The 26018-nt window shown below is 36.1% G+C and overlaps 1 protein-coding gene across 8 annotated transcripts; it reads left to right on the top strand.

The window, feature by feature from the left end:
* The first annotated feature begins 209 nt into the window (after window positions 1-209).
* Window positions 210-25809, top strand: LOC114135722 (immunoglobulin-like and fibronectin type III domain-containing protein 1). Of its 8 annotated transcripts, none has more exons than XM_028003258.1 (26): window positions 210-343; window positions 5190-5275; window positions 10310-10429; window positions 11466-11608; window positions 11745-11844; window positions 11955-11999; window positions 12509-12551; window positions 12653-12836; window positions 12967-13080; window positions 13161-13329; window positions 13988-14260; window positions 14399-14935; window positions 14969-15277; window positions 17951-18075; window positions 18175-18316; window positions 18405-18698; window positions 18787-19083; window positions 19690-19869; window positions 19968-20096; window positions 20196-20504; window positions 21417-21502; window positions 21581-21773; window positions 21852-22148; window positions 22440-22766; window positions 23668-25071; window positions 25152-25809. In XM_028003258.1, exons 2-25 carry the CDS (start codon window positions 5227-5229, stop codon window positions 23670-23672), a joined length of 4470 nt encoding a protein of 1489 aa, XP_027859059.1. In that variant the 5' UTR covers window positions 210-343; window positions 5190-5226; the 3' UTR covers window positions 23673-25071; window positions 25152-25809. The 8 variants fall into 8 exon arrangements, with proteins under 8 accessions (XP_027859059.1, XP_027859056.1, XP_027859058.1 ...); XM_028003255.1 differs by adding an exon at window positions 1434-1456 and having other exon boundaries at window positions 14399-15277; XM_028003254.1 differs by lacking the exon at window positions 210-343 and adding exons at window positions 1228-1348; window positions 1434-1456 and having other exon boundaries at window positions 14399-15277.
* Window positions 25810-26018: the final 209 nt, after the last annotated feature.

Below are 26018 nucleotides of genomic sequence, written 5' to 3'. Positions count from 1 at the left end.
AACAAGTTAAGGATGCCACGCCTTAAACATTCATGGTTTCTAAGCTGCAGGGCATTTTTTCACATCCAAACTAGAGCCAAACTTGCATATCCAGACTAAAGTACAAAAAAACCTTTACGAAGTATTTAACCCACCCTGCTTCACCGCCCACTTGACCTCTAATGCCTCTGGAGTCATCACTGACATGAAAAAAGCCTAAATGGCTTTTGGCAGTCACTGGGTCTGAGCTGAAGTAAAGCATCAAGCACTGCTTTGAAAGCTGCAGGAAGGATCTGTTACAGTTAAAAAAAAATAGGGGAAGGCACAGTGTGACCAGAGTGCTGACTGAAAGAGAAGGGAACAGGTAGGTGGTCCACAAAATGAAGGCTTGATCAGAAATTTTACAGAGCAGGGGGGTAAAAAAGATATATATTTTTGCATGTTTCCACATGCTAATATCCAGATTAATGCTTCATGTTGAATGATGATGGGATAGAAAAGATAAGTGCACTAGTCTAGGCAGTTGCAGTGGAACTGTAGAAAAAAACAGGAGTGTTATCCTTGTCCAAGAATAAAGCTTGCCATTTTAAACTCAGTACCTTGCACACCTGGCATTTGCACTGTAAAATACTTTACAGTGCAAAGTATTTCAAAACGTTATTCATTAGGCTGTACATTAAATGTTGCATATTTGCTTCTGATGCTTGAAATTTCCTTATGCTGGTTACTGAGCTTAAATTTCAAATTTTTAAAGAGGTTGTATCAGTGAAATATGGTCAGAGATGTGAAGCTGTTGGATGACAACTAAGTTTAGATGAAGATATCAATTCAATAGTAACCTGAGCTTTAGGCACAGGGGAGCAAGAAGTGGACTGTAGTTTGGCAAGTGATCAATTTCTTTTGACGTTGAAGAATCTTCAGGGCTGTGGTTCATGTCGTCTTCTCCATGCGTCTTTAGGTGGTACACCTTAAAATGTATGCATATCAAGATCGTTGATAGAAACATACATGTCTTCAATGCAATTAAATAAAGCAAATAAAAAATTCTGAAAGGGAGAAAGCTTTTTTTTTTTTCAATTTGACATCATGCTATTTTTGAACACATGAGCAAATCCAAAGGGAGGTTTATGTAGCACCATTAGAGCTCATTTGTCACCAAAGGTCTTGCCATTAAGCTGAGTTTTGTGAGTTACATTGCTCAAGCCACTTTCTGTCTTGTTCACTCTTCTGCGATCACTGACATGTTGGGGAAAAAAAGCTGGGAGCGACATTTGAGAAGCTACTGGATGCCATTTTCAGTGTATGTGGTCAGTGGTGCAGTCAGCTGAAGTGGGTGGAAGCTGGATGTCACGTACTGCTATTATATTAAGTATGTTCTGACTTTGTGTTGTGCGATGACTTCAGAGACTTTTCAGAAAACTTTTCTTTTAAGATGTTGTTTGTTCTTTTTACAGGAATTGGTAAAGGATAGCCGAAGGCAAGTTATAAGGGTAGTAAAATACTGTATTAAGAACATTACCCAATGATATTTGTGTACATATTAATGTTTTTAGACTTGTGTTTACTTTAAAACACATGCTACTAAAGTGCACTAGTAAAGTTTTGAACATGCCCACAGTAAATCAAATGCCAGTCCAATATTGCTTGGTGTCGGCTTTACAGTCAAAACTGATTCAAATTTCAGTTCATTTCAATTTATTTATTTATGCAATGAAAATTGATAACGAATGGCAGAAGGCAAACAAATACATCAATATACAGAAATATTTAACACTTTCCATCAAACTACAGAGGCACATTCAAAGTCAATTACATACACACCAATTCAATTCTAGTAATAAAACAGTTCCTCAAGTTCAGTTTATCATGCTAATTGGTTATAGGTTTCCCAGGGAACCCACCCAACTGAACTGAGTTACTTACTTTAAAGCATTCAGTTATTAACTTTGCAGAAATTACTCATAATGTGCATGAATGTTGTGAACATGGAAAAGAAGACTTACTTTTAAAAGGAAAAAAACTACTGCAGAACCTGGTTCAGTGTGAACAGCTCTAAGTCACAATCGACTAGAGATTTAAGAAGACAGAGGGAAACTCAAGAAAAAGGAAACACTTCCTTTGTTTAAGAGAGGAAAAATTCTAAAAAGCTCTGAGTTAGTGGTAAAATCTATGGGATGCACAACAAACACAATTAGTTGAAGCAACATCTTTAATGCCTTCGCTTAGGAGAGGATTGAACACAGAAAGAAAGGGGTCACATTTGTCATAGACAGACAGAAAGACATATATATCACTTCATGCTCTTAAGGTGATGAATTATTCCTGTATATTATACCTGAGCTATTATATCAACTAAGGAGTGGTTCGATGTAACATCCTGCTCTGAGATTTTCAGCATTTAAAGTAAACTGCAGCAGACACCCTGGCTGAAATATATAGTTTCTTTTTTCTTTTCAGAGGTTGAACATTTCCAAAAGCCTGTCTCTTACCTTAATCCGAACAACTTTTCAGGTTACCATCAATGACAACCTGCCTCTCTGTATACTGGATATACATAATGGGATTATTAGGCATGCATTTTTATTTTCCACTGTCAAAGCCAAAGAAGTTTCTGCTGAAATGTAGCCTGCAGCACAAATCACAGAGTGTTGTTCAGGGTGGATTCAGAACTATTTTGTCATCAGTACCCCTCCTCCAGAAGTCAGAATTCATTAAAACGGAGTGCAAAAGCCAAACATCGCACCCTACGTGTAATGAGCTAAAACAAAAAAACTAGAGAACATGAGGGTGGGATATCTTTCATTACACAGAACCTCATGCCAGCAAATCTTCACCAACAGACTGCTTTGGTCTTACATATGTGGTTTATAATACAATGTTGCTGCAAGAACTCCTCACTTTAGAGTACAAATTCAAAAGCATGGATATTAAAAACATATGCTACATATCTGCTAAAACAAATTAAATAAAATTACAAAAAGGCTGACTTTCTTTATAGAAAGACTGCTAGAAGAATAAAATGTTCTGATAAATTATAAATACTGAAAATTCTAAAAAATAAAGTTATTCATCACTTCTGGAAATCCAACTACCTTAAATCCGAGCCCAACCAGAGAGAGTCGATAGGTCAACTTGCACGGCAGTGAATTACGTAGCATCGAAGCGTCACATGAGTCGATTAGCAATCATTGCAGAGTCACAGATAAACCAATGTTTCTAAGTGAGCTACTTTTGACATCTTTAACAGAAGACAAAGGTAGAAGCTTTAACAAACAAAACAGGAAAAAAAAAGAATGTATTTCTAATTTTCTTTTTTTGTATGTTTATATATAAAAAGTCTTTATTGAGAGCAACGGAACTGTAGCTAAATTCCTTGTTTGTGTGAACAGAATTCGCAAGTAAATATGATTCCGCAAGTAAAATATAGCAAGTAGAATTGAGTGGCAAAAACAATGATACAGGTAAGGCCATAATTCTTACTCCTGCCAAATTTAGCTTTAAAGTGATTTTTTAAGATAACCAAAATGTTTTTCTAAATAGCAGCAATATGAATGTTTTGACATCTGAAATAGAATCTGCAGAGTAGATAAGAGAAATGTTAAGAGTGATGGGAAGGAAGCGTTCCAATATCAAAGAATTGGACCTAATAAAAAAAAATAGTCAAATGCAAGTGGAAACGTGTGAAATGATATTCAGCTGTACAAGAGGTATTTGATTGCTGTAATATCAGAAATGATGTTTTCACTACTGGCAAGTAAAAATTGCAAGTTTTTGAGCAGATGTTTTGCAATTAAAATCAAATAAATTTCATTTCACATTGTCTTCTTTTCCTTTCAAAGATGTCTGTCTCATTTTCTATCAGAAACAGACTTTTCAGTTGAAAGTTATTTTCAATTAAAACATATACTTAAATCTGTCATGGGTGAAAATTATTTGGGGCTAAGTAGGTAATGTTAAGATTAGATTCAACATATAGTCTTGTGTGTGTAATCTGCTGATGTGAAAGAAGTTTACATAGCAACAGAGAGGAACTAAAACAGAGTTCCTAAAAATTTAAATTCAACACCAGCACTCATATCTACCATTTGTTCATCTATGCATCAAAAGGACTGTCACTGAAAAACGTCACAGCACAGCATAGGCAGTTTGTCAGGCCTTTATACAACAATCCATGACCAAAGAGATGGTTAGAAGAGATACAGCAAGACCCTGTATCTCTTGCTTATATGTATTTTTGGATGTTATACATTATGAGTTTCCCTGCATTTTTATTTAACAACATGGTAATTATACAGCAAAAGAACATGAAAAGATGAAAAAATATACTTCAATCTGGACAGATGAGACTAAAATGGATAGAGTGCAAATTCCAAACCAATTAATATGGTGTTGTTCCAAACATAAAAAGAATAGGTGTTTAGAGAGGCATTCCTATTGTAATCCTTACTGCCCAGATAGCTACCTATCATTAGTATTAAAAAAAGTTTACAAATTAACACTTGTATACATCATATAAAGCTAATCCAAGCCTCAATTCCCAGGATAAAAAGAACCACACTGATAGCTTTTGTCAAAATTCATGTGATGGAAAGTATGACCCTTTTAGTCAGCTACAGATGACTTTGTTGCTTCAGTATGCAGAGCTTTGCCAAGTTGTACACATTTCCCAGGGCGTTGTACCAGCAAATGTTGTCTTTTATACCTGAAAGTAGCTTCTCTTGTAGAGTTTTCATTCTAAAGATATGGAAATTCATTTCAAATGCCCAAACACTGCCACTTTATGTAGTTTTAAATATTCAATTCTTTTTCATGCATCTTTAAGGCGTCACTAAAATCTGTGCTTAATTTACAGCTGTCTGTGAAGACCTCATGAGACAGGAACTCAGATCATGTTATGACCAACAGTTACTGTAAATAACACCAGCTGCTGCCTCTTACTGCCAGGTTTAGGTAACTGCAATCAGTGGGCAGGAGTGGTATAACCAAAAAGCCTTTTGAATTTGAAGTAAAAAAAAATGTTCCAGAAATGGCAGATATTTCTGTAAGAATCTTTGAGTGGTCTGTCCTTATATTTTCAAAGAGAATTCATTAATAATAAGCTATAAGCCATCTCTAAGTTAAGGCTGTCTCCTCAAAGTCTGGGGAAAATATGAGATATGTATGTATGAGGTGCTAAGGGTTTTTGTTTTATCTCTCTGTCTTTTGTTCAGAGTCCCCTGAATCTGCTGATCTGAAGAGGAAATAAAGATGTTGAAGAAGACAAAGGTGGCTGATGAAACTGCCACTGGGCAGGCAGGTAAGTGCAAAAGTCAGTAAGGTTGGTATTACAGCTGCCTCTCCCTACATTTTCTTTTAATCCAGAGATCAACATGATTCAACTTAACTACACTTTACAAGTAAACTTCATAGTCATTTAAGATTGCAACCAAGTATCAAATATGAACAAGACGTAGACATACCCAACAAAACAGCAACGACAAAGAAGACAGTACCAACATTGTCTAATCTCGAAAGATCTTTGAAGATGTGGAATCCAACATTTTTGGTTAATGCCGTGAACAGCTAATAATTGCAGAGGAAATAAAATCAAGTGGAGGAACTCCAACCGTCAGTGACAACTTATGTGCTCTTTAGCCTTTAATGCCAAGATATCTCACCAAAGAAGATACGGACAGAAACGATGATGAGATCACCCAATTCCTGCATCACAAAGACAAGAAACAACTATCAAGTTACACCGGTGAGAACTGCATTCTGGTTATGGTGCTTTTCTCCAGAACAGAATCACAAAAATTTAGTGAAAGAAGATTGAATTAAACCAAGCTGTAACCACCAAAGAAAATCATCACAGGAAACCTCTCTGTTCCTGATGTGGTAAAGAAATTACTGAACGTCCAACACATGACCTGATGGCAACATGGGAGGCAATGCAGCACATTAGGGATGCTTTCAAATAGTCACAGAATTGAAACATTATCTTTCTAAAATGGATTTTCTTACAACCTGCTTTTCTCCAAGTATTACCTGAATTAATCTCAAGCACCAAGCAGAAATCATCCTGAGAAGTCTGCAATATGGAAATATGTAAGAAAGCTCTGTGTTGAGTCTTAACAGTTGCACGGCACAACTCTTACACGCCATATGATAACATGCTGCATCATCTTTTGTCTATCACTAATAGTTTTTGTTGTGTTGTCAGTCTCTGCATATTTGATCTGCAGATGTTCTGTGTTGTATTTGTCCACCCAACCTTGGGTTACAAACTGTATGTATTATGTGGTCCCTTGTGTTTCTTCTGTGTTCTTAATCCTGTCAAAGTTCCAACCTGGTTGGTTCTTCTGTCAGGATTTATATTTACCTGTCCTGTGCCTTTTCCTTCTGTCATGTTGCGTGTTAAATCGACGGTTCTGAGGGAGTACACCAGGACGACAAAGGTATGCAAGAAAAAAAGATAATCAAAATACAAATGAATAATTTTCTGCACGCATGATGCCATGCTGGGTTTTGTTGCATGAAAAATTACATCTTCATTATCCTTATCATCTCTGTCCTCAACCTTGAAAGGTGCTTTCCAAAAATGGATGACAAACCTTTCTGTGGCACAATGGATGCATTTCATTGTGACAACCTTCATACCATGTGAAAACTTGTGACAAGCTGTGACAAGTAGGCGCTCTGAATGATTGTGATGTCTCTACTTTAGCTTGAGAGTCGACGGGAAAATGCCACTTTTTACTGACAACCTTGAATCCAGATCTGTCCTATACAAAGGTGACCTTCAAGCTCAACACAGGAAACTATATTGCAGGAAACATCACATAACATGACAATCCAGAGAAAGTGACTAATGCAATAAGCTAATGTTATTGTCATTAAGCTCAAAATAAGTCAAATTCTGGATTGTTTACCCACAAGGAAGGTTAATTATAAATGATTGTTGTTTCTCAGAGAAACTATAAAAAAGAGCAAACTTAAAAAAAATAAATAAATACTCCTGAGACATTTGACCTTTTTATGTTTTCTGACATAGCTGTCATGGAGTTGCTCGGATGCAAAAACTACAAAATGTGTAGTCATTTTTTTACCCCTACATTGAAGGCTTATGATAAGCAGCTTAAAGGACACCCCTGACATGTATAAGCCTTGTAAAATAACTGATACTTCTTGAATGTTGTCACAGTTTCCAACCTTTATATATTTTATATGGATGAGCACATGATTTTTACAAATGATTTCTAATAAAAATCTGAAAAGTGGAAAATACCATTTGAAAATCAATTTTACTCTTATACACAATGCACTCTTATATATTTAGCCACAGCATTATCACAGCTTTCAGGACTTTGTTAGAGATTTGATAAAAAATAAAAACATTTTGAGTTTAAATCGGGCCTAAAAATACAACCCAACCCAGCTGGACCCCATAAGCATTGTGTCAGAGTCTGATCCAACCCAACTAATTAATTTTAACTAGAAGACAGTGCCCAAAGTACTTCAACATATCATTTTAAAATGTTACCAGTTTAAATTTTTTCCAGATCTCTGATTTTGCTCTATTTCCTTAGAGCAACTTTTCCCATTTTTAGCTTTTATTATCTTCCTGCTCCATCTGTCGCTTTTTGGAACTGCAGGGTGAGTCAAGTGCAAATGTTCCATAAACCTGCAATTTGAAAGCCAAGTACACCATTACTAACATATGGAACAATCAAATATTTGATGTACAAAAAGATGTTTAAATTATATTCTGAATTTAATAGGGACCTAATAGAGAGAAGCTAATAGGATAAATATGATCTCTCCTTTTACATAGTTTTCATCTTATTGGTTTTAAAACCAGATGTGCCTTGGAAGCTTGTTTTCTTTGTAAACAGATTACAGATAAATTTAGAAATATTGGTATCAAAATAGGATTATCCCCAATTTATATATGATGTATGTTTGTCTCTGGAGACAATAAAACAACAGCAAAAAATAAATAAATAAATCACATTTTTCTCCAGACAAAGCTTCGGCACAAAAATGCACTTCGTTTTGCATCTTGACATCCACTGTTTGGATGAAGAAATGAAAAGACAATAGGAGGTGAGGTAAAGCAAAAACCAAAGGTTTATTAAGTTTGTCCTGAACTCAGGGTTAAAGATTTAAACATTTTTAATAAGTTCTGTTTCCTGAAGCAGGACCTTGGTGGCAGACACATTTCACAAAGACTAACTCTTATTAAAGATTTGGCTTTGTTTTTTTTTCTCTTTAGGTAAATTTGGGAAAGCGACCCCTTTTCTCATACCACTGAGCAAGGGAGAGTTGGACAATTTTAAATACACATTAATAGCATATTACATTTGCAGTTTCAAGACCATGTAATTCATTATACATTTCAGGGGGAAAAGAAAAACAGTTGAAAAATTCTTTAAATATATTCTAGTTCATGCATGAGCTGTGAATGATGTGAAACAGAGGTAGTTCTTATTTAAAAACTACCTCTATGTTAACCCAAGTATGAATATAGATTATGCCCCTGTTGGAAAAAAAGAAAGATTTAACAATTTATCTTGCTCTTTCATAGTAAGCATTTTCCATTAACTCTGCTCAGCGCTACATGTGTTGGTAAGAGGTCAGGGTAAAGCGAATGCAAAAAGAAGCAAAGTAGGTGGGAATGGAAATTGAACAAGTTATATTTTATCCCAGTGAGAATAGTTTTTGGATTGGTAAAAACCAGGAGAGCAAGATAAAAAATAAAATAAATATTGGCTGGGTCAAACAATGGCAACTTACCAAATATCCATTCCCTTCACAACTGAGTTGGCTAAAAATAAATCAGTTAGGTTAGTAAAATGGAACAAAATGTAGTGAAAATCTTTTGTGGGTTTGTATAACAGCATGTTTGGGTCACAGTTTGTTCCGTTTTAGTGGCATTTTCCCAATAGGATCACACTCTTTTTGGGTAAACATACATGCCTGATATCTAGGGCCCTCTCGCACCAGATTAAAACTGCACAATGGCATAAAAACCTTGTGGGGTCTAGGAGAGTTCATCTGTTAAATATTAAAAGCGCAGCAAGCTTCTCATTATTCACATGAGAGTTCCCTGACTGTTTTGAACTTTGACACAACTTATGTAAAGAAATAAGTTGTTGTGGTTTCTAATTCTAATGCCAGCATAGAAGTCCTTGAAGAGGCATGGGGGAGTATAATGGCACCAGTAGCAGTGGAGCAGTGGAGCAGTGGAGCAGGCTTATTACTCTGAGAAGTTGAAGCTGGACTGGCCATGCTGACCTCATGCTAAGGCTTCTATAATTCTCTCCTTAGTATGGCTGTTATGTGCAGTGCATTAAGCCACTGCTCTGGCTTCAGTCAAAAGGACATAAGCAGGCAGCTAGTAGTGAACAATTCATGTTTTCTTTGTCAATTCTATAGCAGTGTGCTCAAACCCCCTTGGACAAATAAATTAGTAAGTGTTTGGTTCATTGCTGGAGAAGGACACCCAGTTAGGGAGAGGATTACACACCTCTAAATTCTCCCCAGGCTGTGATTATTGAATGACTGAAAAAAGATTTGAGTTTTTCAGGCTGCACTTTAAATGCATCATTTTGCAGTTTTACAGTCTAATTTTACAACACTCACAGTGGGTCTCAAATCACAACCTAAGGCTTTAGCGGCTTGGCTTGACTGATTCACAAGTATCCTAATGGAGTCTTGTAGCAGATTGCAAAATGTGCTCCAGATGGTACGTTTATTAGTGCACAGCAGTCTGTATAGACTGCTTTTAACATGCTGAAAACACTACATGTGTTTACAGTAAGGTTGAAAGTGGCAGTGGAGATCCAGAAACCTCCGATGTTTGCAGGAAAATTGGACAGTTTGTGACAAGAACCATTTTTCCTAGAGATGTGATTCTCATGAACTGTGGTAGGATGACCAGAAAAGCAGAAGACAAAAATAAATAAATCTGATCAGGACAGATATTATAGTCGCATTCTGACTAACTTCAAACTAAACGAAGGTTTTAAAAATTTTCTGCAATCCATAGATGTTTGGACTCTTGTGGAGCTCTTCAGACCACACAGCAGTCAGAGCCTGGTGTGAGTGGGCTTTAAAACGACAATCATACATCCTGTTAATTTTTGTTTTGTTTTCATTATGAAATCAGTTTCAGTGCTATCCAACTGTCTTTTTTATGTTATGATATGTACCTGATGAAGCAGAAAAAATAACTATTTCAATGATTAAAATACACATTTAAATGAATTTCTGCTTAATTTTTGCACTTGTACTTGGTTTTGCAACATTCTGCTTGTAAGCTTATTAATTGGTACTTAATTGGTTCATTTAGGCATCAAGAAGAAATCAAAAGTGCCTGGTGTCATGATTACACAGTTTATGGAGGAACTTCCTGAAGGAAAAACAACTCCAGATTTCACACGAAAACCCATAGCCCTTACTATCCAAGAGGGTAAGATTTTTCTGTCTGCAAATATGAACTGTGTTTTCAGATTACCTGGAAAGGAGCAGAATGGTTGGGGACAGGTAATCTGAGCTCAAAGGCTTGAAAGTCCAGGTTTAAGAACCAATACACTTCTTTAAAAAACCTCAAAACACTTGCACATGTCTGTTCCCTGCAAGAACTAGGAATTTTAGACAGTTTTTTTTTTGGTCAAACTGCAACCTTGCCACAATTAACAGCTGAAAAATCAATGCAGTAGGACAATATAAACAACCACAAGGTAATGTATTGCAAATATATAGCCCCACTTCTAAAACAGAAAACGATATTCACGATAATAAATGGTTGCATGTAAAGAGTAAAGGAAGAACTATAAAGAGAGAAAAATGTGAGATGGATTTATCAACTCTGATAAGATATTTGCAATACGTAATAAGAATTTCATCACTGATTTTCATGAACCAATATTTGAAATGTCACAATCAATACTTCAAAAGCCAATTAGAATTTTAACAAAGCTGTGATTTCTTATTTTCCCTTTGACAATATTTTGATGTCCTCTCCAATTACATTTTAAGAGATCATTATGGTTACCCTCACTTAGGTCTCTAAGAGAGCTTCACCAACATCTCTAAACATTACTCAGTCACCAACATTCTAAACATTACTCAGTCACCAACATTCTAAACATTACAGAAAGTATTCCATGTAAACAAGAACCTTGTGCTGAAATATGATCATGTTCCAGGAACAATGTGTTTCACAATTATATTAAATATTTACTTAACTACCACTATATCCATAAATGCACATATTTTTGTTAGAGACTGAATCTGATGTCAGCCAGTCTAAACAAACCATTATCTAATTAATTTTTGTAAATAAATAAATACATTTTAAAAAAATCCTAAATTGTTCCATTAAAACATTATCTATATTTACTCATTTAAGAATAATATGTCTTAATTTTGGTTCATGGCCAATTTATTTTGAAGGTTGTTTTTGTTCGTTTCTTTTTAATTTGACTAAGAGTGCTATGTTGCAGGCAAATTTGCATACTTTAAAGCCATTGTGGTGGGAGATCCAACACCTACTGTAACATGGAGCAGAGCAAATGGAGAAATCATTTTTCACCCTGATGTGTGTCAACAAAAATATGATCCGGCAACAAATGAACATACCCTCGAGGTAAGTTTTAATACAGCAAAAAATACAAATTGCTGTCATCGACAATAAATATAAAACTTTAATAGGTAACAATGAAACATTGACAGTATGACTAAAAAAAATAAACTGATGTGTCCTCTATTTACCCTTGTACTAGTTCCCTAAGGTAGCTCCAGAAGATACTGACACCTACAAGTGTTATGCAGCCAATGAATATGGGAGGGCTGTTTGCACCGTTATTCTGAATGTTATTGAGGGTATGATTAACTGTGTAAAACTGAAGTTGTTTTATTCTGCTAAAGGTATCTTTAGATCATGCGGACACATTGTGAAGCAGAAATTAAAGTTTTGTATTGTTTGTTCACAGTGGGATTCTCTAAGACCAAGGAACTTCAAAAGACTCAAGGAGAAGGTAAACCTTACACAACTAGTCTTTACGCATATAAAATCATAACTCTCCTTTCATTTGATTTTGTTAGTATGCTGATATACTAAACAATGCATTCCAGACTTTGAAAAAGCCTTAGGCTAAAATAAGATTTCATTGCAGCAGTATATTACTGCAATGAAATTGAAATGAAATTATTTTGACAAAATAATAATTTTATCACTGTAATTACTTGGGTAATTTTATTCAGTGACAATTCTGCTTTAAAAAATATTAAATACGTTTTTCTTTTTATAATTAGTTCCACATTTACTGGCATCTCTTACAAACGTAAAATAAATGTGAAAACTTTTTTTCTACTTTTTACTTTGTCTAGACACTTTAATTTAGCAATCTATAATTATGTTTAACTAGTTCAGGAAAACAGTTACGTTTCCACAAAGACAGAAAGACATCCCATACATTTTTTTTGTTTTGTTTTGAGTCAGTGAATTGTGAAAAGAAAATGTCTGTTTACATAAACTATCCCGCACTTTCCCTAGATGCAACGGAGTTCAGAAAAAAACTCAAAACACGGTCAGTAAAATGTAATATCTTTTATGGTTGCCTAGTACCTTTTCAACTATAAGAACTAATACTTTAGTCGATCTCCACACAACAAATGTGTCACTTTGCAGTAATCCTGATGGAACACGTGAGGAAAAGACAATGGATGCCAACGAAAAGGTCTGGGAAATCCTGCTCAGTGCAGAAAAGAAAGATTACGAGCAAATCTGTGTAGAGTATGGCATCACAGATTTCCGTGGCATGTTGAAGAAACTTACTGAAATGAAAAAAGAGCATGAAGAGGAGATTGCACAGGTACAGTTCCTGCTGTTTCTTGTTTTGGATGAGTTATGATATTGCCCAAAAGCAAAAAAGTACTCTTGAATGATTTATTTTTTTCTAATTATTTTCATGATTTACGTTCACCTGCTTATTTTTGCTATAGTTCATCTCACATATCAGGACGCTCAAACCTGTGGAGGTCAAAGATGATGACTGTGCAACAATTGAGTTGGATATGGACCTCTTAGATTCTGGCAGCAAAATATTTCTGTACAAGGTGAAGCACACGGACAATCCTTGTTTATTTTGAAGAATTTTGATAAGCATAAACTATCATATAATTGAACATTTCTGCAGGATGGTGTCATGGTGCCATTCTCAAAGGAAGACGGAGAAGGAATAAAGCATAATTTAAAACAAGTTGGCAAAAAATATGTGTTCACAATCAAAAATCTAAGTAAGAATGATGCGGGGCTCTACTCTGTGGATGTTGAGGGAGTCAATGTATTTTCCACAGATTTTAAAGGTAAGAGCAGATTAGGTTTAAGGCAACTTGAAATATTTGTGTTTGTTCCTTTTTTTTTTACAATTCACAACATAATTCAAACTTTAAGATGTACTCGCAAAACAAGGTGAGATTTGTGCCACTTTTTTCTATGATTATATAGTGATAGTTTAGAAGAAATGTCATCCGACAAACAGAACTGCTCAAGAATATCTGCTTTGTGAAAGAAAAAAACATAAAAAGTTATTGAGAGCAGTAAATTTTCTAGTGACTACATATAGGACAGGAACACTGCTAAATATATAAACTCTTAGCCAGTGGTAAAATATCCAAGATGAAAGCCAAAGTAAAATTTGGTGGCAGCAATGTCTCCTTTATTGCTTTTCCAAGCAACTGGGCTAAACATACAAAGATATGGCCATTAACAGACAGAAACATAGTCGCTGATTGCTTAACACAGAAACAGACATTGAACCTATATGAAATAAAAATCAAACATCTGCTGGGAAATTATTTGCTTTTAAAATGTAAAATATCTCACTCAATGTCAAACTGATGTTTGTTTGAATCAAACATACACAAAGAAAGTGTCCATTAATGAGACTTAGCTAAGTTGGCATTGAATTAAATGCATAGAAGTAATGAAAGGCCTTTATCTCCCCCTCTTCAAACTCTGCAGTGCCTGAAGTTGACTTTGCCGTCAAAATTCAAGAGGTCAAGGCAGAAGAGCGAGAGGATGCTCTCTTTCAGTGTGTACTCACTGCACCAATGAATGAGATCAATTGGTATGGCAAGAGCGCTCTGCTGACAAATAATGAGAAGCATGAGATCATTGTATCTGAAGATAAACTCATCCATAAGTTGATTGTGCGAGACTGCCTGCCTCTGGATGGTGGCATTTATGCTGCTGTGGCAGGAATCAAGTCTTGCAATGCCTGGCTTGTGATTGAGGGTGAGAAAACTTTTATTGCCCACTTTCGATGTTTGGAAATAAGCTCCTGACCGATTGAAGATATCACAAATATGAAGATAGTACAGTTACAAGACCACAATTTTGTTTATTTATTTATTTACTTATTTTTTCTTACAGTGGAGAAAGATCCAGCCAAAAAGGCCAAAAAGGCAGTACGGAAAACCACCATTGCTGGAGCCGGCAATGATGAAGAACTGCTGAGAATAGCAAAGGAACAGCAAGAAAGATATCAGAAAGAAATGGAAGAAAAAGCACAACTCGCCAAAAAAGCTCAAGAAGAGAAGGAATTGGCGGCTGCAGCTGCCCGAGCAAAGCAAAAGGCAGAGGCTGAGGCCAAAGCTGCAGCAAAGGCAGCGGCTAAAGCCGCAGCAAAGGCAAAGAGAGCAGCCGCAGGCAAAGATGGAGCTGTTAGGAAAACTAAGAAAAAAGTAGCTGGTGCTGGGGAAGGATCTGCCGCCAATGGGGCCAGTGGGGCAACAGGGGGCGTTGTAGGTATTGGTGCAGGTAGTGCTGCAGGTGGAGCTGCTGGTGCTGCAGGTGGAGGTGGTGCAGCAGGTAGTCTAGTTGGTGCTGCAGGAGTTAATGGTGGTGCTGCATGTGGAGGTGCCGGAGGTGCTGCAGGTGGGGGTGCAGGGGGTGCTGCAGGAGTTGCTGGTGGTGTTGCAGGAGTTAATGGTGGTGCTGCAGGGGGTGCTGCAGGAGTTGCTGGTGGTGCTGCAGGAGTTGGAGGGAGAGATGGGAGTGGAGCTGCAGGTGGGGCTGGAGGCATTGAGGGTGGAGATGTGGAAGAAGGTTCTGAGGTCGAAAGCGATGAGGATTCATTTGAAGATTCAGATGAGGACATTGAGGGAGAAGGAGTGGGAGCAAAAGGAAGGGAAGGAGAAGGAGAGAAGGGGGATGTGGGAGGCGAAGGAGAGAAAGGAGAAGGAGGAGAAAAAGGAGCGGAGCGGAAAAAACGAGTAAGAGCTGGCCCACTGGTTCCTGATACTGTTATAGGTAAGAAACTAAATCATAAAGTGAATATTATTTTCATTTTCACTACCATCAAAGTAAATTTTTCTTTAGGTTCATCTTGACCCAGCAAAAAATGTGTAAATGTAGAAAATGTGCTGTTTTTTTTAATGGTGGGTTTTAGAAATATTTTACGAAAGTTTTCCAACAAAGATTGCTGACTTCATATGAGTCTATAATCAACCAATCTACAATTATCTACTTTATTTACAAGTATTTTAAAATTATTACAAACGTTTTGTATATCAAACAATGTTTGTTATGTTTTATGTTGGCTGATGATAATTTTTTACAAAATTGACTATCATTACTGGTAGAAGATAAAGGACAGGGGAAAAAAAAGATCCAGAACAGAAGAGGAAATATCTAAAAAAGTAAAACAAAGTTATACCATTAATCTTTTTTCTCCTCAGCTACAGAAACAATTAGCTCCAATTCACAAATTAGCTTGTGAAAATCAAGCAGCAACTTTTTTTTGGCCAGGCAGTGTATTTGATATATTTGGGTATTCTGTGTAATAAGTGTACTTATATGTCTGTAAACATGTTTGTCTTCATTGTGTTATAAACCTCTTGTTTGATTTATAAAAATTGTGAACAAATTGGCAGGATTTAAATAGAAATGGTAGAAATCAACCTAGATATGGACTTTTATGCATACTTGCTTTTATGGGTACATAAAAGCAAACTTAACACAAAGCATACAAAATGCATCCCATGGTTGATCTTCTCCATGACCTTGCTCTCCATTATATTTTTTTCTGTTGCAATTTATCTTCTCACTATGCTGATTTTCAATTTTTAATGTTTTTTTTTTTATTTTTTTATTAATGTTATTTGTCAGGCTAATTCTACAGCAAATGAAAAAATATTGACTTGATGCTATTTAAAATGAAATCAACTAAAATGAAAAGCCAATAACGTTGGAAGAAGATATGCCCGAGGTGAGAGTTGCATGGGCGAGCAGCAAGCTGTGATGATGAGGGTGCAGATGAAGGTGAGCCAGCAACAGCTGGCAAATGTTCAGGCAGTGCACGGCACATCCCATTGATCGAGCAGAGAGTTAGCGGTAAGACTGCAGAGTACTGCATTATTTGCTGCATGGGAGGTATCATCATTGCAAAAATTATTTAATGCATTGATTAAATTCACAGATATGGTATGTGGGTTAACAGAATAAGTTCATAACCACTGGGCAAAAAGCTGTTTATCACCATAAATTTGCTGTTAAACTTAAAATACAAAAGAGTTAATTAAATCATGATTGTGCCTTAGAGGAATGTTAAATATGTCTGATTCCAATTTATGTTTTGTAATGTTTGTGGAGTATTGGCTATAAGTCAGTCTGTGAATATCAGAGACAGATTAGTCATTAACTGTGTTTCTTTGACCTGCAGGTTGGACATCAGCACAAAATCATTTTGTTTGTCTCAATGTTTGTCTTTTGTGGACAATTTGAAAGCTTTTGTGCTTTGAATGCCTCTGTTAACATTCCTGCTTGGTGTTTCAAATATTAATTCAGGATGAGTTGGTGCACTCGGGCAAATCATTTTAACACAGAGAAGTAGACACACTGCGCAAGACAATATAACTGAAATAGTCACTGTGTACATGAGGTCTTAACATAACAGAAAAATCAAGAAAGAGATGAGCTGACCTTGGAGGATGGTAATGCCCAGAAATATATTTTTCTACTTTTTGTACATTTACTAAAGACTGACTTCCCATAAGAGAAATAAGAAATTCTTCAAAAAAAAGGAGGAACTTTCAGTACTGAAAGGATGATTTCCTTTCTCAACTGCTTGTATTTCTGTCAACATAAAATGAATAGAGGAAAATGAATGGCACAGAAGACTTTCTTTTAAGCTTTAAGAACTCAACTTGTCAAACTGAAGAAAGCCTCTAGAAAATAAGCCATTTAAGTTTCATGTTCATGAAGATGTCTTCAAATCAAATGAAGGAAAAACACACTTTGAAATGTTATTTTTTCCTGACTTCATACATAAATTCTATTGAATTTAAAACATTACTTGAGATGTAATATTTTGCAGGAAAGTCTGTATGAAGAAGAAAGACTGTTCATTTATTCATATAAAGTTCAATCCAGATATTCATAAACACTGCTTTAAAACAACTTTTTTCCCCATTACTGTCTGGCATGAAGTCATACTTTTCCTGATTGAGAACATGTAGGTTGACCAAAATTATTTCCACTTGCAAAATGTGAAAATAGTTTTTGTACTTTCTTCAAATTCAGAAGTTGACACGACATCTTAGCATATGATTTGATTTAATTTTAATATGAATGACTGGGGTTAAATATTTTCTGACAGATGTGGTGAAACTTAGTAAGGGTTGGAAGCCACTTTGCTCCCACACATTTTCTCGGGATTTGGTCAAAATTATATACATGCATAGTGATGGTAGGATATAAGAATTCTTGGATTTGAAGAAAGCAGCAACAAAAAAAAAAAAAAAATCATAACTCTCCTAAAATGGAGAATATGTAGAGTGGTTTTATGTCAGAGAGTGAGAAAAAAAGATTAGATATTCTTTCTGGTTTTAGTTGTATTCATGTTTAGAAAGAAGATAAAAATTAAGAAAACGTGATCGTAAAAGGAGAGAAATGCATGCATTTATTAACTTACTTGCTTCTCAGACCCAGGCGTTCACTTTCACGCTGGACTTTCTGATTGCAAAGCCATTATTGGAGAAGCAGCAGAGTTGGAGTGTAAAGTAAGCAGTGAAGAGTGTGTAGGAATCTGGTACAAAGATGGAGCTGAGGTGAGTTCAGACCCCTAAAGCAGTCATTATCAGCAAAGTATACCTGGATGACGCTGAAGCAATAACGCACTGTTGTAATGTTTGTATTTTTTCCTCCAGATTCAGTCATCTGAGAGTTTAACAATTTCAAAGGAAGGATGTTTCCACAGGCTTAAAATCCACAAAGTCACAGAGGAAAATGCTGGAAAATATAAATTTGAAGCCGATGGCCGAAAAACCGAGGCTGAAATTGCTGTCGAAGGTAAAAACATTTCCATAATTTACCAGTGTGAATGCAAGTCTTTAAACTGAATTTTAAAAAAAGGTTTTGTGTATTTTCTTGGTTTCAGATCCCCCTCGATTTGATAAAGAGGAGCTAGAAGCACTTAAAGCTCCTGTGACTGTAAAGAAGGGACACAAAGCTACTTATAAATTGTCTTACATTGGCCGGGAGCCAATAAAAGTCCAATGGTACCTTGAGGGTGAAGAACTTTCAAGTGAAGGCAATATAAATATTGACACTTCAGATGGAACCAGTCGTTTGCTGCTGATGAAGCTGCAGCGGAAAGACAGCGGTGAAATCAAGATAAAACTGAAAAATGTGTTTGGGACAATAGAGGCCGTAAGCCAGCTAAATGTACTTGGTATGTATTTGACAAAAGTAACATTTAAGCATAACACATTCTGATCAACTAAAATACTATATTACCGTACCATGTTGTATTCCGACAGATAAACCTACATCTCCAATGGGACCTCTGGAGATTGTTGAAGCCTCCTCCTCTGTAATTGATTTCAAGTGGAGACCCCCAAAGGACAGTGGTGGATGCAAGATACAAAACTACATCCTTGAACGACAACAAGTTGGACGGAACACCTGGAAAAAGGTCGGACCAATTGGTCCTGAGGCCAAGTATAGAGACTCCGACGTGGATCATGGTAGGAGATACTGTTATCGTATCAGAGTGGAGACTGAAATAGGAACCAGTGAAATGATGGAAACTGAGGATATTCAGGCTGGAACAAAAGGTAAGCTCAAGTTAAAGGTGTCAGGTTTTTTTTTAGCAACCTGAAATAACCAATCTGTAGTGAAGAGCAATATAACTGAAACAATCATTGTTGTTCATCTAAGATGTGTTCTGTGCCTTAGTACCAGGCTAATTACACATATGTAACCATCCTGACTTTGATGTATGTCCTCACCAAGTTTGACATACTCAATAAGAAAATAGTGGTAAAATGAATATTTCCCCTGTGTCAAAATTATAGTTTTACATTGTAAATGACCTGTGCTTTAACAAATTCCAAAATTTTTGAAATCTTACCCAAATAGTCAAAACCACACACCAAAGATTCCTTCATGTAATCATTTATGAAACAAAAAACAAAATGGAAAACTTGATACTTGAACTTGATAATTGAAACAAATTTAAATCTAGTTTGCACATGAAGATATTCAAATTGTGTAGATTTGTCTCTTCTCACATCTCTTCTGTTATACTCAATGATAACAGAAACTTAAATTTGACACCTGACATTTACGTAAATCAAGGAATTAAAACAAACATTATAACAAATGCATGCTGACTCATTTAAAAACAACTTGAAACAAATGTTTGCTTTTTGTGCATACAGCATATCCTGCACCTCCATCAGCACCAAAGGTTGCCAGTGCCTTTAAGGACTGCATCAACCTCACATGGTCCCCTCCTGCTGACACTGGAGGAACCAGCATTCTGGGATACAACCTGGAAAAACGCAAGAAGGGCAGCAACCTCTGGGGCCAAGTTAATCCCCCAAATGAGATTATTAAAGGTTACTTTATAATTTATCTACGGTTTCTGTTAATTCTTAGTATATTGTTATTTTTAAGGATAAACTAATCAAAAGTAGTCATTAATGTTCCTATTCAGGTAAAGGATTTGCTGTAAAAGACGTGGTTGAGGGCATGGAGTACGAGTTCCGTGTGTCTGCAATCAATGACTCTGGAGCTGGTGAATTCAGCACTCCATCTGAGTTTGTTTTTGCCAGAGACCCTAAAAGTAGGTGGATGTTTACAAATGTTGTGACAGAACTGTCATTGTTAATCTACATAAAATATTTGTGTGACATTAAAAGTGGCACCAAATCATGTGTTTCAGAGCCTCCTGGTAAAGTGCTTGATTTGAAAGTGACAGATTCCACCTACACAAACTTGTCCCTGTCTTGGAACAAGCCCAAAGACATTAAGGGAGAGGAGGATGAAGCAAAGGGATATTTTGTGGAAATCAGGCCTGCAGAAAACACAGAGTGGGATCGATGTAATTCTAATGCAATAACCATGACTACATATACGGTAAAGGGCATGAAGTCAATGGCCATGTACTGGGTGAGAGTTATTGCTACTAATGATGGAGGTGAGGGAGTGCCTCAGGAGCTGGACAATTACATTCTCGCTATGCCGCCTCCTGGTAAGAACATTTGCACCTAAATCAATCTCTAAAAATACATTTAAAGAAACAGCATGCAAAACCATGCACTGTCAGTTTTCCTCTATTACTTGGGGGGACATTAAAGTTACAATAATTATTAGAAATTGAATTCAATTTCAACCAAAAGTCTAATCATGAAGGCTTATCTTCCAAATAAGCTAAAAGGACAGAGACAGCTAAAACTGCACTGTGTGTTGGTCAGTAATTTCCACATGGTTACTAAAGTGGTCGAAAGCCTGTAAGCCTTTTCCAAAATAAAGATTTGAAAAACTTTACTTCATCCATTTGTAAATGGATTCATTTGTAATATTTCACCTAGTATGAATAGCTGTGTTAATATTAAACTTGGTAGTGTTGAAAATGATAAACATAGAAACTGATGTACCATCTAGAACAAAAATGCTACATTGCAGATTGCTTGCATGTAACTGCAGAACTTTTTTCTTTTAGTTAATCTTTTAATAGATACTTTAACATAACTTATATTGAAAAACTTATTTGGTTATGTTAGGCCATGTCTGAGCATTTGATACTTCAACAAAACTTTGTGATAATTTGAGCAATATGGGGGAACAGAGAGACATTTGGTTCAATTTAGCTTTAAGTGCAGTTTATCCCTAAACAATATGAGATATTTTTCATTTCAATGCATTTCCAGGATATCTAAAAGAAAAAAAAAGATGGGGTGAATCATGATATGATTTTACAGATGTGCTTTACTATATAATCAGCGCCATTACAGGTTATACAGAATCATCGTCTATGTCAGTGTAGTGCATAGGACAATAATAATAAGTAACTAAGTAAAATGTATCTTGAATTTTTGCAGTGAAATGTGTTTGTCTTTTTTCAATTTTAATAAAAACAAAATTGTTTTTATTCTTTAAATAGTAAGACCACGATTCACAGATACCAAAATCAAGAGTTTCATGATTGTGAGAGCAGGAAATTCTGCAAGATTCACCATTAACTTTGAGGTATTTTATCAGATGACGTACAGAAGTTAATTCATACCTATAAACTCCTGGAAGTAATGTTTTCATATTGTGTTGTAGGCTTCACCATGGCCAGAGGTAACCTGGCTAAAGGATGGCGTGCCAGTGTCTAAAAAGGTCACCATCAGCAATGCTGAGGGTACATCCCAGCTTTTGATTCCTTCAGCAGAACGTTCAGATACCGGCATCTATACCATCATTGTCAAAAACATTGTAGGACAGGAAACATTTAGCATTGAAATTAGAGTCACAGGTAAGTTTAAAATAGTGGTCTTCTTTCTCCTTTGATGTATAATTCAGTAGAGTGAATAACAAAAATGTTTAACTCTAGATGAGCCAAAGCCACCAGGTCCTGTGGATCTCGATGAAAACGTTCCTGGCACAGTAACCATCTCATGGTCCGCGTCTCCAGACGAGAAGCGGGATGACAGGCTGCACTACATGGTGACAAAGAGAGATTCGGTTAAGAGAACTTGGAACACCATTGCAGATCGAATCTTCAACAACAAATTTACGGCCTGCAACATCATGCCGGGTCGAGAATACCAGTTTAGAGTCTATGCTAAGAATGACATGGGCTCCTCTAAACCATCCGAATCTGCAAAGTGGCTCATTCCTGCCAAAAAAGGTGACCAAATCTGCTTTTCAGGTTTAGAAGCATATGTTGCAACACTGTGCAACTACGCATCACAAATCCTAAAGTAAATGCAATATTTTAACAATTTTATGTTTTGTTTTGTTGCTCAAATACTGCTAAAGCTCTCCAAATATATTACACTTAAAAAGACAGATTTTAGCCCTTTTCCACATAACAAGCATGTCGTAAAAGGCATTTTTAAACTAAAGTGTGAAGAATTGCTTCTTTATTTTTTAAGTCAATAGTTATATTGCAATTATTTTTTATATTGATTCTCTGCAGAAAAATTCACTGTGAAGATGCCAGAGTCCAAAGCCTGTGACCTGCGATGTCCTCCTAAATTCCTTGTCCCACTGAAAATGCACACTGCTCCACAAGGCTATGAATGCTACATGAGCTGTGCCGTAAAAGGAGATCCAACACCTCATGTGACATGGCTCCGCAACAACATCAGCCTGAATACCAACACCAACTACTTCATCTCCAACACCTGTGGGGTCTGCTCTATGCTAATATTAAGGGTGGGAACCAAGGATACAGGAGAATACAAAATTGTTGCAGAAAATGGTTTAGGAAGAGCAGAGAGTTCAACTAAACTCACAGTCAGAGGTAAGTCCTTAACAGAATGCTTTGCACAAGTAGAAAGCTTACACATACATCTCAATAAATTAGCATACAATCCAAAATTGTATTTATTTTAGTAATTTAAGTTTAAAAGTGACAGAAACAAACTGAAGGAAAACATTTTAAGTTTATTTTTATTTATTAAAGATTATTTCTCACAGCTATAAAATACAAAACATATAAACACAAAAATGTTACGTATCTAGGGAGGAATGTTAACTTGATAGTGCACAGTCATTGAGCCCCTTCTCAAGGAGAGCAAGACAAAATGAAATGCAAAAGAATCCACTTTTCACAGTGTGTCTGCATTCAAGCACATTCATATAATGTTAAGTAGAAGGAAAATGTGTGGTAAAAAAATAGCTGCACTTAACAACAAGGATAATGGCAGTCTCCAAGATGCATTCTTTTTCTAAAGCCAGTTAACAAACTGAGACGACATCAGATGTTTTTAAACCAGTGCCAAGATAATAACCTGAAAAAATGTGAAGTAAATAACTTACAGGTTTCTTTAGTCATCCCAAGTTATGTTATAAATGCAGTAATTCATAGCAAATGACCCCTCTACCAAGAATCGAGAGCACATGCTGTACAGTTCATGGGCAGGCATTTTGGAAGGCCAGTTTCTGTGTTAGACATATTTGATTTATTAGTCCTATGCAATAGTAACATTTTCAGAGAAACAAAATTTTAAGTTTTTAATAGCTGTAAGGAAAATTCATCAGAATTAACAGTAAGAAAATTACAAAATACACAACACTGTGCATATTAACTATGAGTAAGTTATGAGGTGAATTACTGAAATAAATTTACTTTTTGAGGATATTATAATTTACCAGTAAGTTAAATGAAAATGGCTAATGATCTCTATTTGCTTTCTTTGCAGAATAAAGGGATCTACAGACGATGCCACATAAGCCACATAGTTGGAAACTGACATGCGTTTTACAATCAAGCAAATCCCAGACATGTGTAAAATGTACATTCAGTGTCACAGATTAAGCCTCATCTCGAAAAGTTTATCGGCAAAATCTTAATGTGCAATGTAAAAAGGAAAAAAAAAAACTAGGTTGCCACCAGAGGTCGCGCTAGAATTTTTTGTTCTCTTGTCATTTTGACTGACAGCATTAAAAAAATTAAATTAAATTAAAGATTCGGTCATGTACTATTTTTACCTGTCAAATTATAATTATATTAACATAGGCTATTTAGCCGCATTGTTATGCGGTTTAGTTAATATTCACCTAGTTGAACCGTGAATCCAGATCCCAAAACGCATAAGGCAGATGAATGCATCTAACTTTTTCTCCGTAGTGACAAAAACCACTGACTGTGGCCCCAATAACTTATAATAAATTAAATTTAAATTATATGTCAATATATTAAAATTCCACTTAAATTACAAGCACTTAACCTGCTGGGGTCTGAACGCACAGCGCCTCACAAATTTCTCTTGGTTGCATCTGCAGAGAAATCTGCGCTAACTCATCGGTCTGTCTGATCCAAACCGATCAATTGAACTCTGCGAGCTTTTTGCCCTGTGCGTGGTTCGGTGTACGCTTTTACGAGGATTTTTTCGTGTGGTTTTGCTTCCCCGGAACTGCTGCGCTCATCCTGAGCGCCGCTCTCTTTCTGGGCGCGGTAGTGTAAAGTCGCAGCGGCGGAACCGCGTTTGTATTGGTTGTGCAGCGGACTGCGCATTTTACAGTCTAATTACCTTTGGCACCTTTATTTATTTCCTCAAGATAAACAGCCGGCTCCTCTGTTTAGACTATAACTGAATTAACACAACATCTCTTTAGTTTTCTCTGTTCTGTATGTACTGGAGCCCGGAATTAAATGCACTATTTCAACCAAAGTTTGGTCTGAACCAGACGCTCCAAAGCGTCCGGCCTCTTCAACATGCTGTCAACTCCCCGTCAGAAAGACTCATTTAGTTCAGTGTCCATGAGATGATATTCAGAAAGGATTTTTTTGTTTGTTTGTTTTACTTACCTCTGCGATTAATTCTCTGCGTAAAGTCTATAATGTCTGCGCATGTGCACCAGTCAAGGGCGTTAATTATAACCTGTCAAATGACCGACGAGCTTCAAATTTTCCCGTTGTTTAAGAAAACGTCCGGTCAAGTACGGAAAATATTCCTTTAACGCGACTTCTGGTTGCCACATATTCTTTATAGAGCTAGTATTATTTACTTAACCTGTTTTATTTTGTTAAACTAGGAAGGCTGAATATACAAAGTACAAATTACATATTTAGTTTATCTATTTGCCACTTGAGTACCTGGAAGGTTTTAAACTAGGAAGGCTGAATATACAAAGTACAAATTACATATTTAGTTTATCTATTTGCCACTTGAGTACCTGGAAGGTTTTATTGATTTGATTCTACTGTGAATGGCTGAATTAATAATTTTAACAAGGTGATATAATTTTCTGCCGTTTCCCATTAGGCTGTTCTGCAACATAGATGGTTGCCAACATTTTATTCTCCTGCAGACTTTGTTTTTGTTGCCTGTTTTCTGTTGCGAGTTTACCCGAGTATTATGTCAACTGTTATGAAATATGGTGCAAAGGCAAAGCAACAGTAAAACAAAAAATAGATTGATACGTAAAAAGTCATTTGTTTTGCCGGGTTTTGCTTTTGCTATAATCTACTCATACGAGATAGGTTCTGAGCAAACATATCAGGCTCTTTGGGACTTTATTGGGTTCCCACATGCTGGCAAGATTTGAGTCCCTTACTCCTAAACATCAATATTTCACAGTGGGAACTCAGTAGGAGAAAATGAGCCCTCTTGGGAGAAGTGAACACAGGAGCCGTTTTAGAATTTGAAAGTATGCTAATCTTCAATTAAACATTACTCTTAGATAACACTAGCTGTTTGTAGGTCGCTGTGAAAATGTTCATGTTTGTGCATGCAAGGTTGCATTTTTAAGCAATTACTATGCTATTCATTTGCCAATTTGTGTGAAAGGTTTTAATAAAAATTGAATGTTGCATTTTGATGCAACTTTTTAAAACTGAACGATGAGTTAGTCAAGTACTTTAGACATAAAAATATATATTATGCAGAAGTGTTTCTTAAAACTGATTCACTAAAAAGTACGACGCATGTAACAAATCTTTATATAACGTGCCTCAAAATTCATCCCACGTGTCATTAAAGTTTATCTAAATAATGTATGTCTACCATTCTCATGTTGTGACTGTTCATGTTTTTGAATTGTTGAACAT

Source organism: Xiphophorus couchianus, chromosome 20, assembly GCF_001444195.1.
Source record: "Xiphophorus couchianus chromosome 20, X_couchianus-1.0, whole genome shotgun sequence".
NCBI lineage: Eukaryota > Metazoa > Chordata > Actinopteri > Cyprinodontiformes > Poeciliidae > Xiphophorus > Xiphophorus couchianus.
The sequence above is the reverse complement of the archived record's forward strand: the minus strand, read 5'-3'. Positions and strand labels throughout refer to the sequence as shown.